A 27,195-nucleotide genomic window follows, 5' to 3' on the forward strand; every position below is an offset into this window, starting at 1 on the left:
TCTTTTATCCACTTCCCTCTGCTATAATAATACCATCTCAGCCATGTAGTCAGCCTCCTAAAGTAAGTTTGTTTTTCTTTCACCTCACAAATAAACATCTTTGATGGATGAAAACAGAGGAAAGTCATCTAAGCATATATAACTTCTCAACTTAATCCCTTGAACAATAACTAATTCCCTTTCATCGTTGATTCCAAACAAAACAATTACAAACTACGATAAAAATCATTAGAAAGTGAAAATGAAGAGGCACTGGTTAACATGAATACACGTCCAAACTATGCCTTTAGTACGTCGGATCATGTCCTCACAATGCACTGAAAAAGTAGACCCATTCTGCTTTAAGTGCTCTGGCGATTTGTTCCAGGTTAGAACTATTTCAGGGCACTAAGGAACTTACAAATCTAAATCAACTCACATTGGTTACTATCATCCTTAGCATATGCAGGTTAATAATACAGAAAAAACCCTAGGAAATTAGAAACTTCCACAAAATTGCCAATTCTCTGATGGTAAATTCTTTGGATGGTAAAGGATCTGCCTGCAATGCAGGAGACTTGGGTTCATTCCCTGAGTCAGGAAGATCCCCTGGAGAAGGGAATAGCCACTCCACTTCTTGCCTGGAGAATTCCATGGATAGAGGAGACTGGTGAGCTACAGTCCATGGGGTAGCAAAGAGTTGGACATGACTGAGCGACTAACACAAATACATGTGGACAGCCAAACTCCAAAATTCTTTGTCACACAGACAAATTCTAAATAATTATAATTTACACTTTAATTTTAAAAATGCACTAATCTTGTCCTCCAGAAAGAAAAGCCGTAAAATACAAATACTAACCATAAAACTGAGGGTAAGGAGGAATATTAAATATTGGTGTTTAATGTTAGTGTCTTCTCACAGAAAACTCCTAAATTCTAAATAGGACTTTGTTTCAGAAGACAAAACTAAGGAAAAAGAGTAGAAACGAAAGGGTTTCAGACTGATTCAAAAGGCATGACCTTTCTAACAATGAAAGCTGTCAATTGATCATTTTAAGAAGAAATGCCCTGGTCCTAGAGCAATCAACAGGCTGGAAGACTATCTTTTCAGGGGCTATAAAATTGAATCCTCTCATGGTGAAAGAGTCCTAATTCTAAGCTTACAGAGATTTACATTATTATTACCTTTCCCACTCTGGAAAATCTTCAAGACTCTGTCTTGTAAATGTCACCAACCCAGTGGGTTCTACAAAAGCAATAAAAGAGAAACACATGCAAAATAAGTTTTGAGTTTGAAAAGATTATATATTTAGTAAAAGAATGGGTCTAACAAAGGCTTTAAAACTAGTCAGGAAATACTAAGCCTAGTGTTGGAATACAATAGAAGGTTGACTTAAAATAATATCCTTATAGCAGGAATTCTTTCTACGAAATAGTAAGCCCTCCCTAAGGCACAAAACTACACAGATAACAGCACAACAGTAGGATGTGAGTGCTGGTACTTTTTGGTTAAGTTTTCCAAACTGAATATACTAAAAATAAAAAAACAAAAACAACTCTGCGGGGGGCAGGGGACAGACACATACTGGATACAGTTTATACAACAAAAACAAACTGAATTTTATCTGTAGTGTCCTTTAAAAAAAAAAGATTTAACCCTAAACCTATGGACTGGTGAATATCAATACATTTATGTGTTTTATAATAAATATGTCTAAGATTAAAAAAGAAAATTGTTGGCATGTACTTTGAGGTGACACAGCTAAATTCAGGGCTTAGAGGATATGCAGTTGCTCTATTTATAAGGCGTCTTAGCCAGAAGGAAGAATTACTGTATTCTAAGAGGTTATAGAAGAATGATGACATAGTTTTCAAGGAGCAATAGATATGAGAGGATCAAAATGCAGTAAATTTTAGAGGATAGATCCTTTTTTGTTAGGTTTACTTTTTTTTTTTAACTAGTGGCAAAAGCAACAAATAAATCAGCTGGCCAGAAGTAATTTGTTTGATTCAAATCAAAGAATAAACTAAGAAGGCCAGGCCATTTCTGTTTAAAAAAAGAATGCTCTTAAGCAGAGAGAGATATGTCAGGAACTATTAGCGATAATGGTAGTGGAGTCCCAGTGAAAGGCTGGCAGCCATTTCATTCCTTTGGATGATTCCACATTTCTCTGCTCTCAGTCACAATCAGCAACAACTCAAAAATCATACAGGGTAGTTACAGTAGAAAACAGAATTTCGTTAACATGAGTTACAAAATATTCTTTAGATGTCTAACTTCCTTTAAGACAAATGGCTAACACAGTTAAAATTCACAAGTCAAATAATTCAAATACTAGAGAAGTGATTCTATTAACAGGAGACTAAAGTCTGTATCATAATTCAGTAATTTAGCAGAAAAATAAGAACATTAAATGGCCCTCATATATACTAGGAGAGACAAAGAGAATTTTAAAAAACGAACATTTCTGGCAAAGCAAGAGAAAAGGCAGAAGAATATGACTCTTTAGATAGACATTAATAACCCCCCCCAAAAAACCCTTGAGAACATGCCTATTACCTTTCTTTCATAAAAAGGCATCTTTTATACCAGCATAGGTTATTTTGGTTAATCAAATATTTCTCTTAATAAACTCACAGTATATACTACAATATATACTACATATGAGTCATCACTTTTTAATAAATACTCCATTTATAAGACAGTTTTATCTAAGATTATATTGAAAATAATTCAGAAAGCTGTTTAAAATCATTCAGTCTCAAGAGCCTCACTATAATTACATAGACTGACAACCCTGAAAAGTTTGTCTTGATGGAATTGGATTTTATCAATTCTAAAAAGCATATTTTCATATATTAAGTTTCTGAAACTACGAATATACCTCACATAGTCAAAGGTATCTAGCCACTACTACTGGTCTGTATCAGAGCTGAATTTTTCCAAAGAAGATGAACATCTGCTTCTGCCATCTTCTGGGAACACCACCAACTTGAGATGAGTCTGAATTAAACCTCTGTTGTAGGCGTCTATGGATCACCCTGGTAATAAGACTTCAGGTCCCAGACTTGAAGCTCATGGTTCATATTCTCAGGGAAGATTTTTCTGGGTGCCCTCACCTGCAGTTTCTTTGTTGTCACCTTTCTGCATGGCAAAGTTAATTTCTCACTTATTCTTAGGCTAAAGGTACAGATCTCTGGTGTCCCAGCTTTGTAAGAGATCTCCTACAGCTTCCTCATCCTGAGTGTTTTTTCATTTTTAGTAGTATATAATACAATGAAACTTCTTGTAATAGATCATGTCCTAGAGTTGATGAAATATGGTACTTTAAATAGGTTTCTATAGTTTCTATGCAGTAGAACTCCAGAACTTTATATATAAAGTAATTATTAAATTGCAAACCTCTCTTCTATTCTACCTAGTATTTCCTTCTTAAGTCTGTAGCTTTACATCCTAAAAACTTATAGCATATCATACTATATTTCTACAAAGAACCAAATTACTATGTATAGTGAAAAAGTCAGAAAATAAAATGTCTAATTATCATTTATTTTTTCAGCCTAACTCCCAATACTTATGATGATTTATAAATTTCTAGCTGAAAAAACAAAATTTTAGCTTTTTCCCTCAAAACACTTAAAATCCTAAAATTTGAAAAGGCAAGTTGGCTTTTAGAGCAGACAGGCATGATTTGACTTCAGGGACAGAAAAATAAACTTCAAATTATTAAGATAACAGTAATGGTATTCATTCTGTTTAGATTTAGGATAGCAAAAAATATACTTATTTTTCTAACAAATTAGTATAAATTTTAATTCAGTTTTATGTCTCATAAGCCCTAGTGGACCTTCATTTTCTTTCCTTACTATTTCATTCAATACAGGACACAAAACTAAAAATGATAAGCTAAGAAATAAATAGTCCACTATCAAAAGAAGCCTATGAATTTGTCCCTGAAATATCAAAATCCTGACCATCGATTTTTTTCCTCAAATCTGAATCATGCCCAACAGCAATACAGTAATATTATTATATTATTCAGTGGCATTAATAATTCAGTGTGTGATACCTTAAGACAATCACACAACTGGGAAGACCAGAACTAAAAAGAACTCATTTCACTGGAACACAGTTAACCTGTTCTACTTAACAGAAACAAACATAATTATTTGCAGGAAAGGGTACCCATGATAATAGCTGACATTTATTAAGCATGTAACTTCTCATTAATTGTCAACTACCCTATGAAGTAAATTATCATTATCCTTTTATTTTACAGATGAGGAAACAGCCGTTTAGAGATGTTAAAAAAAAACTTGTCTGCGGTCACCCCAGCTCCTAGGATAAGAGTGGCAACACCAATCTATTATTAGCTGGTCACTACCAGTGCTGGCTAGACATTTACCACTGCTGTCTCAAGTGCTATGATTAGCCTCTGGGAAAACAAGATGGTCAAGGTCCTACAGAGGAAGACAAAATATGTGAACTCTAAGAACACACACTGTTTTACAAGAACCTTGTAAGGGCATAAAGGAGGCACAAAAGAGAGTGATGGTACGAAGGCAATAAATTGGTTAGCCTCTGCAAATAAACTAATTATAGCAGTCAGTGTTTCTTTAAATAAAGAACACCCAAAATGTATCTCCCAGTCAATATACTTTCTTTTGAAAGTACTAATTTACTGTTTTTATTCATGAACATCCATCACCTTATGTTATGCTGGTCTAAGTTCCAAGTATATAAAACCCACATGTGTTTACAGTACACATTTATGTATACACACAACATATGCATAAAATTTAGGTTTCAATATTGCATTACTAGTTTTAATGTGGTTTAGGCAGGAAAGTGCACTTTGAACACGATGTTTTTGACCTGTCTGAACTGTCCCCATCAGTGATAAAAATTACAAATAAGAATGAAAGAATGTACTTTTCTCTGTGACTCTTCTAAAGTAGCAGAAGAGCGTTTTAAGCTTCTCTGGTTTCCTTGATGAACGTCCTTCAAACAACCTGAAAGAGACCAGAAATAAAAGAGGGTAAAGATAATTTTAAATGCCTTAACGATTCACAAAAAACTAAATCTATATTGCTACCAAAACAAAAGAAGTATTTCCAGAAGACAATTCTGGAACAACAGAAAACTGGGAAATTGATTCAAACAGCAGCTGGAGAGAACTGAAAGCAATGAGAACCAGGCGTCTTCAAAGTTGTTCAAATCAGATGGCACTCTTCAATAACCACGTTCCTCCAGTCTGTCTTCCTGCGGGGAGAAAGCACCAGCTGGTCCCCCTAAGACAATCAGGCCAGTGAGATAATGCTCATTTCCCCCATGGCAAATATTATTGGCCATAATATTACTAGGTCATTAAATGATTGAACAAAATGGTATCAGGAAAAAAATCCACAAGATTGCTTGGTGGGGGGGGGGGCAGCTATGACAACAACAAGCAGGTATGACAAGATACTGGTGGACTGACCAATCCTTGGTAATTAAACTATATACCCTTTGTATGGTAACCGAAACACTGGCTACCCTATGTCATCCAGTTTCCAGCAACCTGGACTTACACAACTTAATTTAGTTTTCTTTAAAATGATGTGGCACTGTTATTGCTAACACATAATGCAATTTATCCTGGAGAAAAGAAAAGCAAGGCTTTGGAAGTATATGACCTGGGTAAGTAGTTCACCAACTGATTTCCAACACAAAAGCATGCTTTCAGGCACAATAGCTAGCTTCACAAAGGTATTTAAAAATCATAAAGAAATTCTGTGGCTATAAATGATGAAGTATTAGTCATCTGCCTCTAGTCACATACTCTTGCTTTAAAACCAGAAACCCTTCAAAGTAAAAGTTCACTTAAATAAGTGCCGAAATGGGTAAAATTTTCCATGATTAGAAAAACAAGCTTATGTAACTATGCAGAGAGGGAAAAGTTAATTCTATGAGAAAATCCTATTGAGCAAATGAAATGAATTAGGAAAAGGGAAGGAAATGCAGATGTCAAATAATCCTGTTTTCAATGATCTGAAATTCTTTATTCAGGGTCAATTTCTAAGAAAACAATTTATATAAACCCTTATTTCCTGAAAAGAACGCTAAATATCAGAGAGCATTTTAACCAAATCTGAAATCTAATTAATGTTTAAAAATAGTTTGAGTGTATATGTGATAATTTTTACTCTTCTAAAAGAATATATTTTCTAAAATATTTATTTAAACTATTAAAATCTAGCTGCCTGCTGGAAGAATCTATGAGAACACAGGTTTCAGTTTGGTTTCTTCTGCAATATGTCAGCCAGAATAGAGTTTGTTTAAATCAAAATGATAGTCAAAATGAAGGAGCCACTTGGCAGTTTAATTAAACATCCTGTATCAAACAAATATGATTTACTAAATGAATACCTTGGGATCCATTGCAAAATCCCTTTCCAAGGTTTATCACTTAGTAGAGGGAAGCAGGATAAATATCACTATAAAGGCAACTTTCACCTTTTTTTTAAGAGATGAATTGATGTAGTATACAATTCAATTAAGAGGAAAAAGCTCCTCTTCCACAGAACTGTTGCATAGTGAGTGAAAATGACTACTGCCCTTAAGAAATAATTCCCCCAAACATAAAAGGCATCCCGAGCTTCAGTATGTGGTCAGTTGTTTATAAAATTACATAAAAGTTCACATATTTCATAACCATGATGACAAATTATCAACTTTAAGAGACTCTTGGGACTACAGATTTATTACCCTAGCAATATGGACTTTCCTGGAAGGATTATATGGCTGTTATTATCACCCACTACAAATGAGCACTACTGTTTATTTTTCAGGTCCAAATCTTATAGGTACAAATCAAACAGAATCTCAATACATTCTTTTCCTTCACGGCTCTAAGTCTAATTTCAAATCACTGTGTAACCAAATATGCTTTCCCATCTTTCTGATGGGGAAGTGTGTGGGGGCTGAGGTCTGGGACACAACAAGGAGGGAGAACAGGAAAGATGAGGCAGGTTTAAAACTCTTGCATCAATTCTCAGATTTTGATTTGTAGATTTGTGCAGAGCCACCTAAATAAACGAGGAAGCAAGTGAAAATAACATAAAAACACAGGCACTCTACAGGACTGAAAGTTACCAAAGCAATGTACTATCTGAAGTACAGCGCTTATTGGGGGAGGAAGAGATAAAAGTACTGAGGAAAGAGCCCGAGAAAGGAAGAGACAGAAAGATGGGGCTGGCAAGATAGAGAGAAGACAAAGAGCAGAAACTGGGCTGGAAACAGAAGGAGGGAATGAGAAACAGAAACTCATAGAAAAACACTCAGAGAGACAAATACAGAAAGCGACAGAGATTCAGAGACTGAGATCTTCTCGTAATAATCAAGCACCATCCAAATTTTTTTAATTCCTCGATAACATTTTTTATTTATTTATTTAGATTTTCAAGTCCAAGGCGTTTTTGGTTTTTTGGCTCTGCCACACGGCATGTAGGATCTTAGTTTCAGACCATGGCTTGAACCCATGTCCCCTGCAGCAGAAGCAGAGTTTTAACCACTGGACTGCCAGAGAAGTACCTGGACATATATATTTAAAGTCATACTTTAAGTCAGCAGGCATACATGCGAAAATGCATATAAATTAGGCCATACTATCCCCTCCTCATGTAGGGAAGACATTTTAGCATTTAATCGAATAATAATTACGGATTATTAAAGGAAACAAACAGAAAAGGCCAGTTAGGCCTTTTGTTCTAAACAAAACTTCTTATTTTCAGTAAGTCAATCAAGGGTCAGTTACGTATTAACTATTTTTCTTTCCATATATATAAAGAAAAACATAGTTTAATGAAATCTTTCCCTGAATGGAATACTGATAACATTACTGGAATTGGATTCTAGACACACACACACACTCACTCCCATGTGATTTCAAGTTAAGGATTAATCCTATTAGTATACAATAAATCAAACCCAAAGCACTATAACCTCCACTTTAAAGTGGAAGCAAATGATAATCCGGAACCCAGCCAGAAAGTCATTCCTGGCTTTGCTGTGAAGCAGTGTGCCATATGGCCCCGGCAGCATTTTCAATCCAGGGAAGAGACAGATGTAAAAGCCTCCTGGGCTGACCACTGTTGCAACCTACAATTAATCTCTGACCATCAGTTTCTAAGCAGTTTCAGAAGCATCAATGCTAATCACATTGGAAGCCTTTATAAGAATGTTTAGGCCCTGAAAGGCAAGCAGGGGAAAAGGTCAGGGGTGTTTAACATAACTAAACAGGGCTGGAAAAACACAACAATAAATAAAAAAGGGAAGACTTATTCAATTTATTGACGTCAGCCTTCTATCACATACTCTTTCCATTTTTCTTATTCAATTAACTAGCTAGCCTTTTAAGACAAAATACACTCACAAACATACACAACTCCCAATTGGCAGAAACTATAATCATAAACAGCAACTATGCAAAAAAGAAAACATGCCAACAACAAAATGCTCCATAATCTGCTTACCAAATGGCTCATCAAATTAGGTACTTGACTGTTCATAAGCCAAAAGAAAAAGGGGGAACTATTGGTTGTTTTTCATTTCTGGAGCATACTCAGAGCATCTGCTCTTGGAAGGAAGTGAATCATAATGAAACACCACTAAGTTTGAACAGAAGACAATGCTCAAGTCCCACTTCCACTTAAACTCTTATTGATAAACATGCGACTGGGATGCTGTAAGCTTATTTCCTTCATGGTCATTCCAGATTGGAAATAATTCTTACACATCAAGGATTATTTCTAAGGATAGTTCTAATTTCTGACTAGCTGTGAGGTAAAAAAGGCCAACCATACCCTTAGTTTTGAACTCTAATTATACCAGTTAACTTGGTGAAGTAAACTACCCTCTCTAAGCCTCCAATTCCTCATCTGAAAAATAAGAAAACAATATTGAATTTATAGGGACTGATATGAAGATTAAAAAATAATAGTATAGTCACTGGTACATGGCAGGCACTTAATAAATACTAGTTATTAGATATTCTTATGCAAAAACTTCAGATAATGCTGAGTAAGTAGAGGACAAAATAAGTCATTACATTAATGCCCAGCTTAAAAAAAACTCGACACTTATTTACATGAAACACTTACACTGTTCTAATCCATATTCTCTTCATTAAGAAAAATGGCTCAGCCTCTTTTCCCATCAAGCCTAACATGCTGACACTCAAAGCCAACAAGATCAGTCTCAGGATAAATCACCATGCACAATGAAAAGAGATAACAGGATGTGTTGCCAAGACCAGCATTCTCCTGTCAAAAGTTTAGATGACAAACAAAGATGCTTTAAAAATAAAACACACATTAAAATTAATATAAATTCTGGTTATGGCAGCAGGAAATGAGAAGTCACAGAAGTCAAGGCCTCCCAAGACCTCTTGATTTCTACCTGTCAGTCATCCCAAACATACAGTCCATTCTACTGGTAAGAAAAGAAGGCTGTCAGTGTTGCAGCCATCAGAGGGCCCTGTTCTTTTGTTTCTTCTACATGCTGAATGGTCAACCGAGAGTGAACGAGAGGTAATGATACTGTGTTTGCTGCTGCTGCTGCTAAGTCACTTCAGTCGTGTCCGACTCTGTGTGACCCCATAGATGGAAGCCTACCAGGCTCCCCCGTCCCTGGGATTCTCCAGGCAAGAACACTGGAGTGGGTTGCCATTTCCTTCTCCAATGTGTGAAAGTGAAAAGTGAAAGTGAAGTCGCTCAGTCGTGTCCGACCCCTAGCGACCCCATGGACTGCAGCCCACCAGGCTCCTCCATCCATGGGATTTTCCAGGCAAGAGTACTGGAGTGGCTTGCCATTACACGGCTCTAATTAGGAAGGAAGCAGTTACCCACACTAGCTATTTTGGAAAGGCTCAAAATCTCTGTGGGATTCTACTCCCAAAATCAAATTACAAAAACTGTCTACTTTTTTATTAACCATTTCTGATAATTGACTTGTTCCTCCTATTTAACTGATTTTTCCTCTGATTAAAAAAGTAATATATGGTCATTATAAAAGCAATCTGAAAACATATAGATGTGCATGAACTGTGTTTATCTTACCACCCAATGGTAATCATATTTTGACTCATTTTCTTGTCAGTCCATTTTCTATGCACATACATTTATTATGTATAGGTATAAACACAAAGTATATTAATAGATACAGATATTTTAACATAATTGAGACTGCATTTTATATACAATTTTTTATTTCTTTTAAAAATCTACAATTACTGATTCTAACCACACATAACGTCTGTTCCCTTTCTTGTGCTTTTTCTTGTTTTACCTCACGTGGAATGTATATTTATAGTTACCAACAGAGAACCTTAAGCTTTTCTGAGAAAAGGGCTACAAACATTTAACCAAGATATAGTACTGAAGTTATCTGTGACAAGTTTAAACACTGAATTCTTAATGAGTAAAATTTAATGTCTGGAATTTGCTTTAAAGTATTCTAGGGAAAAACAAAGTGGGGTTAAACAGGTGAAAAAAAGAGAAAAACCAATACTGTTAAGTACTGAAGTTGGGTTATCTTTAAAAACACCCATAATCCAGTTTAAAAATAACTTATCTAGAAAAGAGGCTTTCTGAACTGATTCACAATTCTTATCAAAAAATTTAAATCTGTTTAAATCAAAGAATCTTCTGAGAAAGTTTATAACTAAGACATCAAAGGTTTATCTTAGGAACCATCAAAATATATTACTAGCTGACGATTCATTCTACAGAAACAAACTCTTAGTGGTCACTGAAACACTAATTCTAAACCATTATTAGAGCTAATTCTTACCAAAACTCAGAATAACAACTCCAAAATCACTGGGATTGTCTTTGGAATTCCAGATAGAAATTTCATAATTTATAGAATCTCTGACAGATCCTAGAGCTGACCAAACATTTATTCCAAATAAACAGGCTATTTACTCCTTGGAGAATCCTTATTACTACAATACTCTTCATGGAAATAGATAATTGTATTTCTACAAAATTAAATTTCCACTTCTTTACTTACATACAAAATTCGACCATTTCCTTTTCTATATTAAAAAAGAAAATCTGTGAGAGATAAATAGCTCGTAACTAACAGTGAGTCTACTTGTAAAGAAAAATTCTTTAATTATTTTTCAAACAGGCAAAAAAGTTGTATTTAATAAACAGGTTCTTTATACAACCACAATTGCAGATAACAAGGTTCTTTGTTTTCTCTTAATCCTATCCCAAATACTAAAGAAATCAAAGGTAAAAAACGTTTAATTATATGTGGCTTAAAGATAAAACATCTCATAATTTCTAAGAATACAATGCAGTTTGAAAAGTAAAAGACCACAGACTGAGATCAAGCCAACAAAGTTATAGTCATAGCACACTGCCACTAACCAGTCACTTAATTTCTCAAATGTTTCATCTATAAAGTTTACCTTCATTTATTCAACAGGGATTTACTGAAGGACTACAATACATAAGATTTTGTGAAAACAACGAAGAACAGAGCAGATAAGCTCTCTGTCCCACTGAAAGGATTAAATAAGCAATTATAACAAAGTCAAGTAGGCAGTACAGTAGGAAAAGTCAGTTCAGTCAGCTCACTCAGTCGTATCCGACTCTCCGCGACCCCATGAATCACAGCACGCCAGGCATCCCTGCCCATCACCAACTCCAGGAGTTCACTCAAACTCATGTCCACAGAGTCGGTGATGCCATCCAGCCATCTCATTCTCGGTCGTCCCCTTCTCCTCCCACCCCCAACCTTTCCCAGCATCAGAGTCTTTTCCAGTGAGTCAACTCTTTGCATGAGGTGGCCAAAGTATTGGAGTTTCAGCTTTAGCATCAGTCCTTCCAATGAACACCCAGGATCAATCTCGGTTGGATCTTCTTGCAGTACAAGGGACTCTCAAGAGTCTTCTCCAGCACCACAGTTCAAAAGCATCAATTCTTCGGCGATCAGCTTTCTTCACAGTCCAACTCTCACATCCATACATGAAAATGGGAAAAACCATAGCCTTGACTATGGTTGGCAAAGTAATGTCTGCTTTTTAATATACTATCTAGGTTGGTCATAACTTTCCTTCCAAGAAGTAAGCGTCTTTTAATTTCATGGCTGCAATCAGCATCCGCAGTGATTTTGGAGCCCAAAAAAATAAAGTCTGACACTGTTTCCACTGTTTCCCCATCTATTTCCCAAGAAGTGATGGGACCAGATGCCATGATCTTTGTTTTCTGAATGCTGAGTTTCAAGCCAACCTTTGCACTCTCCTCTGTCACTTTCATCAAGAGGCTTTTGAGTTCCTCTTCACTTTCTGCCATAAGGGTGGTGTCATCTGAGTATCTGAGGTTATTGATATTTCTCCCGGCAATCTTGATTCCAGCTTGTGCTTCTTTCAGCCCAGCGTTCCTCATGATGTACTCTGCATATAAGTTAAATAAGCAGGGTGACAATATACAACCTTGACGCACTCCTTTTCCTATTTGGAACCAGTCTGTTGTTTCATGTCCAGTTCGAACTGTTGCTTCCTGACCTGCATCCAGGTTTCTCAAGAGGCAGGTCAGGTGGTCTGGGATTCCCATCTCTTTCAGAATGTTCCACAGTTTATTGTGATCCACACAGTCAAAGGCTTTGGCATAGTCAATGAAGCAGAAATAGATGTTTTTCTGGAACCCTCTGGCTTTCTCCATGATCCAGCAGATGTTGGCAATTTGATCTCTGGTGCCTCTGCCTTTTCTAAAACCTGCTTGAACATCTGGAAGTTCATGGTTCACATATTGCTGAAGACTGGTTTGGAGAATTTTGAGCGTGACTTTACTAGTGTGTGAGATGAGTGCAACTGTGCGGTAGTTTGAGCATTCTTTGGCATTGCCTTTCTTTGGGATTGGAATGCAAACTGACATTTTCCAGTCCTGTGGCCACTGCTGAGTTTTCCAAATTTGCTGGCATATTGAGTGCAGCACTTTCACAGCATCATCTTTCAGGATTTGAAATAGCTCAATTGGAATTCCATCACCTCTACTAGCTTTGTTCGTAGTGATGCTAAGGCCCACTTGACTTCACATTCCAAGATGTCTGGCTCCAGGCGAGGGATCACGCCATCGTGATTATCTTGGTCGTGAAGATCTTTTTTGTACAGTTCTTCTGTGTATTCTTGCCACCTCTTCTTAATATCTTCTACTTCTGTTAGGTCAATACCATTTCTGTCCTTTATTGAGCCCATCTTTGCATGAAATGTTCCCTTGATATCTCTAATTTTCTTGAAGAGATCTCTTGTTTTTCCTATTCTGTTGTTTTCCTCTATTTCTTTGCATTGATCGCTAGACAACACTAAAGGCACACACCTGACTGCACAAACCTAGGAAGTCCCCTGGAGGCCTCTCTTCAGAAACCCATCAATCTGGTCCATCACCATCACATTGACTTCTTTTTCAAAAGTCTCCCTAGCTTCACCTCCACCACTACACTATTCCAGCTACCATCTTCTCTTTCCTGCAGCATTGTAGTCGTCTCTTCAACTGGGTAAACTCATAGCTGGCCCCTCTCCATTCAGTTTCCCTTTGTAGTCAAAACAAATTTTTCAAAATTTAAATCTAATCAAGTATACCTGCCTCCCTCTCCCCCTATACCAAGTCTTTAATGACTTCCTGTTGCCTTAGGATGGCCTCCCCAGCATGGCCTTCTCAGCCCCTAGGCAGGCTGTGTCCAACCTGCCACAGTTCCTGTACATGCTGTGTCCCTCTGCCCAGAATGCAATCAACTTTCCTTTCTTCCTTGGTAAAAATATTCCTGCTCACCCTTTCATACTTAGTTCAAAAGTTATTTCCTCAAGGAAGGTTTTCCTTATTAGATTATATCCTTCTCTAATACAGTGTCATAATGCTGTGCATTTATTCTTTTATATCAGTGGTCCCCAGCCTTCTTGGCACCAGGGACCAGTTTTGTAGAAGACAACTTTTCCATGGACCTGGTCAGGGGGGATGGTTTCGGGATGATCCTCATAAGGAGCACACAACCTAAATCCCTCACACAGGCAGTTCACAGTAGGTTTTGCACTCCCATGAGAACCTACCACCACCACAGATCTAACAGGAGGTAGAATGCAGGCAGTAACACACGTGATGGGGACTGGCTGCAAATACACATGAAGCTTCACTTGTTCACCTGCCTGCTGCTCACCTCCTTCTCTGCAACCCGGTTTCTAACAGGCCATGGACTGGTGGTACCACCAGTGGGGTGGGGACTCCCACTTTATATAACATAAGCACATACAGGCTATTATAGGAAGCCAGAGTAGAAGCACATCTATCCTAGCAGGACAAGAACTATCAGAAACAGGCATATGTCAGGTAAGGCTTAAAGAGGAATAAAAGCCTTGTGAAGGAAAGGAGGGCACAGAAATCAGAAACTGGCTTGTCCCTTTTCTCATAACCTAAAGGTACTTAACACACTGTGGAGAACACTATAATTGCTCACTGTATACATGAACTAAAATAAATGACCAAATACTATTCTCTTAAAATTAGCTAACATATCAGTTTGGGAAATCAGGCTAAAAACATGCCCTTCGGAAGTGGTATTTACACAACCAAAGAAGATATGATATAAAATGAATATAATCTTATTGATATTTTAAAGAAACTCTTATTCAAATCTTTCATTATTTATTGTCTCAGTCCTGAGTACTGCTGTGAAAAAACTGTATGCAAAAACAAAGATTTTCATTGATATTTTAATGTTTGAAAGCATCACAAATATTGTCTAACAACTATTACAGTATAATAAGTATTCCTGTAATCAAATCATGTTTTACTTTCCTTTGCCAAAGAAATAAAGTAAAATACAATAAACATACAAAGTATGCTACCTTTAATAAAAATTTATATTAAGTACTAATAAGATAAATTTTAGAATTCTTCTCATCATAAGAGAGAGAAGCATTTGGGATAACTTTCTATGTCACTGCAAAGAATTGTGACTCTATTTCTCCACTGCCTTGTGGAGCTGTCAGAAACGCTATCTATATAAAGTAAGTGGCACTGGAAACAATGACACGCTATGGGAATTCCCTGGTGGGTTTAGTGGTTAGAACTTGGTGCTTTCACTGGGTTTGATCCCTGGCTGGGGAACTAAGATCCCACAAGCTGTGCAGTGTGGCCAGAAAAAAGAAAAAAAAGGAAAAAGAAGAAGAAGAAACAGTGATACTCCAGTAACATTGAGCACACCTATAAACTGGATCTTAGTCTCTAAGTACCATTCTCCAATAAAAGGAGAACTGGGTTCCTTGGGAAAATGACTGATTCTACATTTGGGTAATAGAAAATATAAGATGAGCCTGGTACCTTATGAGGCCAGAAAGTAAAAAAACACTTAAAAAAAACGTTGGGGGATTTTTAAAAGAATACAGATGCCAACCTGAAGGAGTCCTAATGGTTAAATGGAACAATATTAACTCACAGAATAAAATACATGTAAGTCCATTCTGATACTAAAATTGGGTAAGAAGGGATAGCTCTTCTTTACAATAGAATTTCAATAAATGTAGAAGCAAAGAGAGAAATAAAAAAATCACAATAGGCAAACACTATAGTAATAACTGTTAGATACAAGATCCACCAATGGATGCTAAAGATAGTGGGGACAAATACAATGCAAACATTTGCATAGTGTCAACAAATCCCCCTCCCCAATATATTTATTAATCCCAAAGAAAGAGTCTGTAACTGTACAGTGCAAGAACCCAGCAGACACCACCTCAGTGAGGTCACTGATCACCAGGAGTAAGACATACCAACATTAAGAGCCCACTGATACGATGCACAGAAAAGGACACAACATCAGTTCTCTTGAATTTCTGTCAAAAATGCAATGACCTCACTCCACTTGTGAAAACAATGTCAGTCAAACCCAGATTGAAGAACATAGTACAAAATAACTGATGAGTTGTCTTTGAAAGTGTCAACATCATGAAAGAAATGGAAAAACTGGAGAACAGGGTAGAGGAGACTTAGAAAACTACAGCACTTACCTGCAGGAAATCCCAGACTCCCCAGTAGCTGCCTAAAACACTGGGCAGTATGGAACCCTGTGTATACCATATTTTCTTCCTATACTTATACACCAAATGATAAAGTTTAATTTACAAATTAGGCACAGTAAGACATTAATGACAATAACTAATAATAGAGTAAAACAATTATAACAATATATTAAGTTACGTGAGTGGGGTCTCTTGATTTCAAAATATCCTATTGTACATATTTAATGCCTTTTCCATCTTAACTAAGCACTTATCAGGCAGAGTGGCCATAACTTGTGACTATAACAGCAAAACTAGTATGAATTTTTTTTACCTTCACAATTCCATGGAAAGAAGTACTTTACAACTTTTCTTTGTCATATTCAAATTGCCACCATCACTACTCATGTGCTTGGGAGCCATTATTAATTAAATTAAGGGTTACTTTAACACAGGCAATGCAATACCTCAAGAGTTGATCTGATAACCAAGACAGGCTACTAAGTGACTAAGAGGTGTGATTTCCTGGACTAAGGGATGATCCAAGTCCCAGACAGGAGGGAGTGGGACGGTACAAGATTCCATCATGCTACTCAGAATGATGTGCAATTTAAAACTTAACGAATTTTTTATTTCTGAAATTTTCCATTTAACATTTTCAGACTGCAGTTGACTACAGGTAACTAAAACTATAGAAAGCAAGTCACAGATAAGAGGGGACTACTGTAAATGCCACGGAGGATAGTGGGAAGATTCTGGAACAGAAAAATAACAGCAGAAAAACAGCTGGAATTAAAATAAGGTCAGTTAACAGTATTATACCAATATTAATTTCCTGGCATTGATAATTTTCCTATGGTTACATTGTATGGTTACATAATAACATTAAAATAAAGGGAAGTTAGGTGGGTTATACACAGGAATTCTCAATACTATTTCTGCAACTTTTTTACATGTCTAAATTAATTGGAAATAAAGTTTTTAATGAGACAACATCAAAACGGTAAACTAAAAGAAGGTGCATTACCATGCCAATGAACTTTGAACACAAATACAGAATAGCAAACAGAACTTTGTCAACTTTGAGCAAAGTCATGTAACTTTGCTCCATGACTGCATCTCCTCTGCTCCCTGTCCTTACTGCCCCACCCCTCAGGGCCAGGAGATGGGGATTACACAGAGGTAATGGAGGAGGATATTACACACAGTCGACTGGGAAAGAGGAACATATATTGTAACGATTTTCTGAAGGCCCGCTCCTGACACTGGGGAAAAAAATGCACATTCTACTCACAGTTACCATAAAGATAATTCTCATGTGAAAAACAGAGATCGGAGGGGTGGGGGAGGGGAAGAGTGTAGGAAGAAAAAAAATTATATTCATTTGCCAAGAAGATTTTACAATGTTTTTGTGTAAATTATGGAGAAAGTGATAATTTGGGGAAATGGCTAGAATCTGAAACTTTATCAGTATCTTCACAATATACTACTTTAATAAAAATTTAAACATTATTTTGTCTTTCTTTTAAAAACATTACATTAATAAATTAATCATGTATGTAAAAAGTGAAAGTCAACTTTAACTCACACTTTACAGAGTCTTCCCTACTAGCTCAGAGAGTAAAGAATCTGCCTGAAATGCAGGAGACCTGGATTTGATCCCTGGATTGGGAAGATCCCCTGGAGAAGGGAACAGCTACCTACTCCAGTATTTTGGTCTGGAGAATCCCATGGACAGAGGAGCCTGGCAGGCTACATGTAGTCCATGGGGTCACAAACAGTTGGACACGATTGAGCGACTTTTACTTCACTTCACTTTCCAGAAAGGAAGACTCATGGTGCAGCCTTAAATTATTTCAGCATACAAAAAATATAATGTACAACAAACGTCCTGTGAATAAATAATCACATCAAACAGGCATAAAGAATCCAGGGCACTTAGAAGGGAAGGACAACTTGACAGGGTAGAAAGAACAAGGGCCTTGGAGTAAGACAGACCTGAGATCAAACTTCATGTCTGTCACTTACTGGCTACTGGACCCTAAGCAAGTTTTGTACCATGAATTTTAATCATCTTGCTTGCAAAATGCCAAAAGTTCACTTAACTCATTGTACTATAAAGATTAAATTATATAATTGTACATAAAATATTTGGCAAATCACTCAAGGCCAATTTTTGTATTTTACTGTTAAAAAGGTGTTCTCTGAAAACATACCGATTGAAGTTAATATCTGGATAACTAGAATACTCTGATTTCATCTTAGCATTGCGCCGTGGAAATGTGCAGAAGAAAGCATTAGCTAAAAGACTGGCAATCTGTTCCTGTGACATTGTGATGGAATGATTCATCTTCTGTTTCAGGAGCGGTATTGGCTGATAGAGGAAACAAAAAGTACAGACAAGAAGAGCAATAATTAGTTTAGCAATTTCAAAAGCAGAGGCACCAAATTGCATTTGCTAAATTAAGGTAGGAATAATTTCAGGACACTCTTGAATCCCTAAATCAGCAATACTGTTGAAGTCAAGGGCAGTTCATTAAGGATGATTGGGAAAATGTACTTGTTTGACAAAGTGCAGACTTCTAATCAATAATAACGACAGTGAAGAGAACACAAACATTACTTGTATTAGTGACAAACAGGATTCCTTTAGCAAGTAAGAAATAAAAACACATTACCTTGTAATGAAAAATTAAAACAAAGGATGGAAGAGAAAAATGTAATGTTGAGGTTGGCTATTACTGCATATGCTAAATTTTGTTCTCATTTAAAGATTATTGGACAGACTAATTTTTCTATTTCAGTCCGAAATAAAATATATGGAAAATAAATCAATAAATAAGTACTTTCCTTCTAATTCTGAATCACACTTCACATTGACAATTTAAACGACCTAAACCTAATTTTATTAAAGCAATTAATGGAAAACGCATATACAGACTTACTTCCATAAAACTTGCAACAACACAGGCATTTCCTACATAACCAAGTTAAGGAAGATACAGGACATTTTTCCCTCAAGTTTTTTATGTCTGATATGTCTTCAAGTTATACCAAATCCAAGTTAACTTACCTTTTATTTTTAGCATATTCTATGTGAGTATTGTGTTCAGTGGGTTTTATTTTAAATGTTTAAACTGTATGGTTTTAAAGACATGCTGGGAAAGCCAAAGACCAACTGCCAATTTACATATCAGTTGTTAAATTTCAAAATGCTCCAATATGATATTTAGAGGTGCTTTTCCTTCTCCCTTCAATAAGACCCAGAAAGACTCTTGGATATCTGCATTAATCTCAAAACAATAGGCAGAGAGAATTGTCCTGATCATATTACAGGAATCAACATCAATATGCACATTATTATGAATGCTAATATGACAACTCATTAACAACATACACAAATTAACTTGCCAAAGATATATTTGGATAACAAACTGAAATGTTAACTTTTACAGCAGAGGTTTACTTTTCAGTTGAGGACAGAGGACAAAACTAAAATGTTCTCCCCATCAGTACACTAATGGAAGGACAAATAGTTTTAAGCCAGGAAAGAAGATGACAGCCATGAATCTGATTTTGGTTCCACCACCTGACTTGTTATCGATTACAAACTTGGGTGCTCTTGAATACATATCCCATTAAATACACCTTCTCTCTAAAGCATGAAGGAAAAAGCAGGGGAGAAAGTGATTCCTATCAACAGGCTGTGCTGTGCCTAGTCACTCAGTTGTGTTCGACTCTTTGTGACCCCATGGACTGTAGCCCGCAAGGCTCCTCTGTCCATGGGGATTCTCCAGGCAAGAATGCTGGAACGGATGGCTATGCCCTCCTCCGGGGGATCTTCCCAACCCAGGGATCAAACCCAGGTCTCCCACATTGCAGGCGGATTCTTTACCTGAGCCACCAGGGAAGACCAAGAATACTGGAGTGGGTAGCCTATCCCTTCTTCAGAGATCTTCCCAACCCAGGGATTGAACCAGAGTCTCCTGCATTGCAGGTGGACTCTTTACCAGCTGAGCTACTGGGGAAGCCCCCAAAACAGACTATATTCTGTCAATTACGAACTACAGTGAATTAAAGAAGCGTTTAGTTAGGCACTATGGAGAAGGAAATGACAACCCACACCAGTATTCTTGCTTGGAAAATCCCATGGACAGAGGAGTCTGACAGGCTACAATCCATAGGTCCCAAGAGTCGCATGTGACTTAGCCCTTTCATTCTTTATGTTAGACCTCAGGAGACAAAGATGATCTCCCTTCAGGAAGAATATAATCTAGGGAAAGAGATATATAAAGACATAAATTACAAAATAATGTGCTAATGATGATTTGAATGATACAGGAATGATTAACTTTGGCTGGGAGAGGTAGAAAAGTCTTCACAAGGGGCAGAGTCTAAGAGGTAGTGAGAAATTTTATGACCTAGGGGAAAAACCAAGGAGGAAAAGAGAAAAGAACAAACGTGAAATATAAGTAAGCAAATAACTTCCAATATAAACAAGAAGAGTTGTAAAATGAACTAATGAGGTGAAATTATTGCTATGTAAAACTGGAAATGTCACAGTATAAGGCTAACAAATATGGCACACTGAAAAACACTCAACATTTGGAATTAGGTATTTAGACAAGGCTTTTGGTTACCCCAAAGACTATGTTTGTGTTTTTTGGGGTGTTCCAATGACAGACTGCAATGTGTGGGACCATCCTACACCTTCAGGAACTGCTCCACCCAAATTGTCCCTAGGGCTCCTGTGGATCACCAGTGTTAGCAGAAACCTGGCTAGCATCCATGCAGCCAAGGGGCTGGCGCTAGAAATGGAAGACAGAGGCAAACTCAAGCTACTGTTGTGAGAAATACAGGAGGACAATTATGAACAATAAACCAACAATCTCTTATAATTATCTGAAAATACAGTCTACAAATTCTCTGATAATCCCCCACCTTGAGAGGCAGAGTATGAGCTAGATGTAGTGACGAAATTCTAAAAAAGAGGAAAAAATAAAGAAAGTGACAGCTTGTGCCTTCAGATACAAGGTCAAAAAAGCCACTGACCCTTCTCTCTCTCTCTTTTTGGTGGCTTGTTATGGAAAAGTTAGCAACCATGTCATGAGGACACCCTATCAACCTAGAGTCCCATGGCAAAGAAGTAAGGCCTTCTGCCAGCAGCCATGTGAGTGAGCCAACTGATAAGTGGCTCCTCCAGCCTCAAACCTTAGGATGACTGCAGTGCTGGCCATTACCTTGACAGCAACCAGGAGAGAGCCCAAGTCAGAATCAGTCAGTTAAGCCGCTCCCAAATTCCCAACAGAATCTGAGATAATGAAATTTTTTTGCTTTAAACCACTAAATTTTGAGGTAGTTTGTTATGTAGCAATAAATAAAACAACACAGATTCTTTCATTTTAAAAGTTAAGAATGTATCATGGTTAATGGGAACAGTTTCAGTTTACAAGGTGAAAAATTGGGGAGATAGATGATGATGAGAGTTGCGTAACAATGTGAATGTACTTAGTGCCACTGAACTGTACAGTTAAATATGGTTAAAACAGCATGTTTTATGTTATGTGACTTCTATCACAATAAAAAAACATTTTAAAAACACATACATAAAAAAGGGGGAAAAAAGAATGTACCGTGAATTCATTTGCTTTACAATGCGGAAGGGAAGAGGAAGGATAAGTATTAAACCATTTTGAAGATAAAATGTTATAAATCGATTAGCATGTTTTAAAATACTGACTATCCTTTTTTGAAAGTTAAAGACTGTTTTAAAAACAGAAAAAGAAGTATGAGTAAGCAAACATCAACATGGTAAACCGAAGCTCAGAAATTGAATGCTGCATTTTTAATGTCCTCTTGCAGTGTTCTCTATAACCTCTAACCTTTTCCTTAGTAGAGCGAAATTATCAGACTCTGGCAAAAACTGTTTCCATCTCTCTCTTCTCTCTTTGACCTTGATAACTTGAGTTTAAACAAGATTCATTGTGAGTCTCGAGAAAGCTACTGAGGAAAAAGTCATTTTCACCAACCTGAGTACAAATATTTGGCAGACAGAGTGCAATTTTCACCATATCAGGCAAAATGGACTGATATAAGTGTTGAGCTTCTGCTTCTTCTAGTACCTGAAAACCAATAAAACATGTTATCGGTGAATAATAACCAATGAACAAATATCTGTTCTTAAAATTAAACTACGTATCTGCTTTTCAGAGGATCCCATAAAAAGGCATATTATCATCATGGAATACATGCAGAAGTATAACAGCAGGTACAGTAAGGAACTTATAAATTGATTTCCAAATGTACGTAATTCACTTTAATGTCCTCTGAAAAGGAATGAAGTATCCCACATATGAAATCTCTCATATCACATTCACAACTAAATAAAATATTTGCAAATGAAAAGCAGTACATTCCACCCTTGGTTACATCAACTAAAAACTATTAGACCACCAAGAACTCTTCAGAAGCCCTCAAGCTTCTATAGCCTATAATTTAAATAACTCACCATGAAAGCCACACATTGTTTCAGAGCAACTTTTATTTTTAAGTGTCAAATCTGATCTACTGGATGGTAAACAAAAAGTTCCAGGTGACTTAGAATTTTCCTTTCCCAGGGACCTTTAGGAATTTAAAACCACCATTTCCATATCATAATTTGAAGTACAAGAAAAACGATATTTATGGCCCATTTTTGTCTTGTAAGTTCCCATCTCTTCAATGCTTTAGAAATTACTTTAGGCTGTTTAATCCAATTTCCCTCAAAACATCAGAGTAATTCCTTCAAACTAGTGAAAATGAAAACACTCTTAATTTAGATATTCTATATATACAGTCAGGATTAAACCATGTATCTATCTGAAATCACATCTGAACTAGATGGATGAAGTCTCAGTTATAATCCAGTCTGATCCTGTCATTATTAAAGAGAAAAGAAAACTGAGGCCAAGGAGGTTACCCTCATTATCCTAGATTGAATATGTGAATTAGCAACTAAATCAGAACTAGAACCCAAGTGTTCTGGCCTATACTCCATGGCTCTCCCCCACTTCTCTGTGTTACCATGTTTGCGACTGATGAGGATATAGACTCTTTAAAAATATCTAAAGATTCCCTTAGCTATGAGGAGCTAAACTGAAATAAATATGCATTTATCTACCTACAGCTAGACACTGTATGTGTGTAAACAGAAAAAGTAGCAAAGATAATTTACATTCACCTTGGTTTTACAAGGAAGTTTTACTACTGAGAATTTTCTTTATACCAAAGCTTTAAAACGCAAACCTATGTGCAACTCCTTCTTTAAATTAGCATAATGGGGAAACTGATAACTCAAAATTAACAGAAAGATATTTACAATTAGAGAGTGTAGGATTCAATTAATCACAGGTATATTTAAAAAACTAAGCAAGTTAAGAACAAGAGACAATTATTAATTCTGGAGAAAAAACAAAGTTGTACAAGAGTAGAAAAGGAATCATATCTCAGATATGAATAGTTTTTACCATCCTACTAAAAACCCAGAATATTGATCTAATTGAAATGAATATTTTAAGTACAGTGGAAAAGTGGGAAACAGAAATAAGGCTGTGTTAGAGGTGATAGGGTTAAGTAAACAACAGATAAATCCAACAGATCTCTAATAGGAAGTAAACACACTAAAAATAAAATAAAGGCTAAAGAGGGTTCAAAGCCTCTTCATTATAAGCCTCTTTAATACCAATAAAGGGCTTCCCAGATGGCTCAGTGGCTAAAGAATCCACTCGCAATGCAGGAGACAAGGGTTCCAGTCCTGGATCAGGCAGATCCCCTGGAGGAGGGCATGGCAACCCATTCCAGTATTCTTGCCTGGGAAATCCCATGGACAGAGGAGCCTGGCAGGCCACAGTCCACAGGGTGGCAAAGAGTTGGACACGACTGAAATGACTGAGCATAAACAATGCCAATAAAAAGAAAAATTAAATTTTAAAAAGTCATACAATAGGAAGCACTCTACTATTTTAGAATTTTAACATAAGCATTAAAGATACTTGCTTTCCTGTACCTAAAGATACATAAAATGTATTAATGCATTTAAGATATTAAAATTCTTCTTATTCATAATTTATCTCTTTGCTTTTTAAAACATCTTGAAATAATTAGAGATTCACAGAAAGTTGTAAAAATAACACAGAGAGGTCCAGTTTACTCTTCACCCAGTTTTCCTTAATGGTTACATTTTGGATTAACTATAGCACAATATAAAGCCAGGAAATTAATATTGGTACAGTATGTGTGTACTGTTCTATGCTATTTTATCACACGTACATTTGTTTAACCACTATCAAAATCAAGATGCAGAAGTGTTCCAATACAGCAAAAGTCTCCCTTGTGCTACTAGTTTATAGTCACACCCTCCGTCCAACTCTCCCTAAACCCTAGAAAGCAACAACCTGCTTTCCATCTCTGTAATTTTGTTGTTATACAAATGGAATCACATAGTATGTGTTCTTTAAAGACTGACTTTTTTATTCACCCAGTTTAACATTCTTGAGATCTATTCAAGCTTATGCACGTATCAAGAGTTAATTCCTACTGCTGAGTAGTATTACAGAGTATGAATATATCACCATTTGTTTAACCACTTTAGCTACTGAGGGGCATTTTGGTTGTTTTCAGTTTTGGTCTATTACAAACAAAACTGCCTTTTACTTTCAACCTGCCTATACTGTTATGTCTGAAATAATTTCTTGTAAGCAGCATATAGTGTGTCATTTTTTTTAATCCACTCTGTAAATCTGTCTTTTAATTGGTGAGCTTTGACCATTTACATTTAATCACTGATATGTTAGAATTTATTAATTTTTAATTTTCTTTTTATTTTACCTGCTTTCTTTTCCTTTATTCCTATGGGTTACTGAATACATGTTAGAATTCCATTTTTATTTATCTAAAATGTATTTGAGCACATCTTTTCGACCAGATTTTTAATTGGCTCTAGGTATTTCATTATATATGATTTATCATTATTCATTTTGGTGTCAACACTTCACATGCTGCAGTACAGAAATAAAGTAAAATTGCCTAGAAAATCCCATGGATGGAGGAGCCTGGTAGGCTGTAGTCCATGGGGTCGCTAAGGGTCGGACACGACTGAGCGACTTCACTTTCACACGTTGGAGAAGGAAATGGCAACCCACTCCAGTGTTCTTGCATGGAGAATCCCAGGGATGGGGGAGCCTAGTGGGCTTCCGTCTATGGGGTCACACAGAGTCGGACACGACTGAAGTGACTTAGCAGCAGCAGCAAAGGCCCTTTACCTGTCCCCATTATAACTTTAATATTTCTTTACATACACTGAGAACCACATATGATAGTGTTAAAATTTTTGAAAACAGCAAAATAGAAATGCTCATGGTTTATAACATAAATGGCATTATTTTGAGAGAGGGATAACTTAGGTATGGCATTGGGTTTTTTTTCTTTTTGCAGCTTGGGGCAGTTGTAAAATAATGTAGCTTTTTACAACTGTGTATTCTATAGTATTTTTTCATTTGGTGAAATTTTAACTGTTAATGTTTTTGGCATTGTGCTTTGTATTTTAATAAAATTGTTTTTTTTTTAAATAGAAAACTCAAGAAGAAGAGGCTACTATATTTACTATATTTTTACGCTTTCTACTATTCTATCTTCTTTCTTTATATAACAAGATTCCATCTTTTATCATTTCCTTTCTGTTTCAAGAAATTCCTTTACACATTCTTTTAGGACAGATCTATTAATGACAAATTATCTTCCTTTCCTTCATCTGAGAATGTCACTGTTTGTTGTTTAGTCCTGAAGCATATTTTCAACGGATATACACTTCTCTGCTGACAGTTCGTTTCTCTTACTCCTTCAAAAATATTGTGTCATTTCTTTCTGGCCTCCATGTTATCTGATGAGAAATTCACTGTCATTCAACAGTTTTTGCCCTATAAGCAATGTGCCATTTCTAACTGAATGCTTTCAAAATTCTTTTCTTTGCCTTAGTTGGAATAAGTTTGACTATGATATATCTTGGCATGGATTTCTTTGGGTTTCATGTAAGAGGTTTGCTCAGTTTCTTGATGTCTTTTATTAAATTTGGGAAATTTCCAGCTATTATTTCTAGTTTTCAGTTGCTATTTTTTGTTACTGTTATTTTCTCAGCCCTGTCCCTTTATTCTTCTCTCCTTTCAGTACTAAAAAAGGATTGACTGTTAGATCTTTTTTAATAGTTCCAAATATCCTCAAACTACTTTTTCAGTCTATTTTTTTTTATGTTGTTCAGACTGAGTAATTCTTTTGCTCTGGATTTCAAGTTCTCCTATTCTTTCCTCAGTCATCTCCATTCTCCACTGAGCCCATTCAACTGCATTTGTTTAAAAAAAAAAAATCAGGTATTATTATTTTTCGGTTCTAAAATTTCTATTTCATTCTTCTATATAGCTTCTATTTCTTTGCTGGGGCTGCTAATTTTTGTTTCAAGCAGGTTTGTAATTGCTTACTGAAGGCTGCATTAAAGTCCTTGTTAGATAATTCCAACATCTGTGTTGTCTCAGGACTGGTGTTTGTTGATTGTCTTCACATTCTGGTTGAGGTCTTCCTGCTTCTTGGTGGAGTGATTTTTATTAAAACCTGGATATTTGGGGTATTGTTTTGAGACTTTGGATCTTTTCAAATCTGTTTAGCAGGTCTTCTGTGACACAGGAAGGAGGAGCCAGCTCACTACCATCAGTCAGAAGTGAAAACTCTACTGCCCTCGGTAATTCCCAGGGCAGGGAGGGGAGACGCATCTTGATACCTCTGGGTGAGGGGTGCTGCAGAGAGTGAGAGTTCTGGCTCCCCGCCAGGCCTCTGCTGATACCACCCTGGTGCCAAGAGCCCCACAGACTCTAACTGGTCAGTCTAACTCCACCTTTCAGCTATATTTAGTAGGAGGGATAAAGAGAAATGTCTATCCAAACATTCTTAACCTAAAGACATTTAACCTTAAGTGACTAAGGAGGCTGACAGCTTCTTCTCCTGTGGGTACCTGTCCTTGTCTTTTAAAACTGACACATGAGTAGCCGCAGCCACACTTTGCTGACCATCACAAGCTTTAAAATATCACTTATTTATCTGATGAAGCATCACTGCACAGGACTTCTTCACAACTGTCAACACTTCA

The 27,195-nt window shown here is 36.5% G+C and overlaps 1 protein-coding gene across 1 annotated transcript in view; it reads right to left on the reverse strand.

The window, feature by feature from the left end:
• The window catches only part of PARG (poly(ADP-ribose) glycohydrolase), a 122,941-nt gene that overhangs the window by 49,836 nt on the left and 45,910 nt on the right, over positions 1-27,195 (reverse strand). Inside the window, exons 8-11 of the mRNA XM_088842097.1 lie at positions 22,055-22,147; positions 18,242-18,399; positions 4,916-4,995; positions 1,168-1,228 (exon numbers count right to left, since the gene is read on the reverse strand). Coding sequence (XP_088698223.1) covers positions 1,168-1,228; positions 4,916-4,995; positions 18,242-18,399; positions 22,055-22,147 — 392 coding nt within the window. The remainder of the gene's footprint in view (positions 1-1,167; positions 1,229-4,915; positions 4,996-18,241; positions 18,400-22,054; positions 22,148-27,195) is intronic.

This window comes from Moschus berezovskii, chromosome 12 (genome assembly GCF_049115385.1).
Source record: "Moschus berezovskii isolate FMDL1 chromosome 12, NW_MosBer_1.0, whole genome shotgun sequence".
NCBI lineage: Eukaryota > Metazoa > Chordata > Mammalia > Artiodactyla > Moschidae > Moschus > Moschus berezovskii.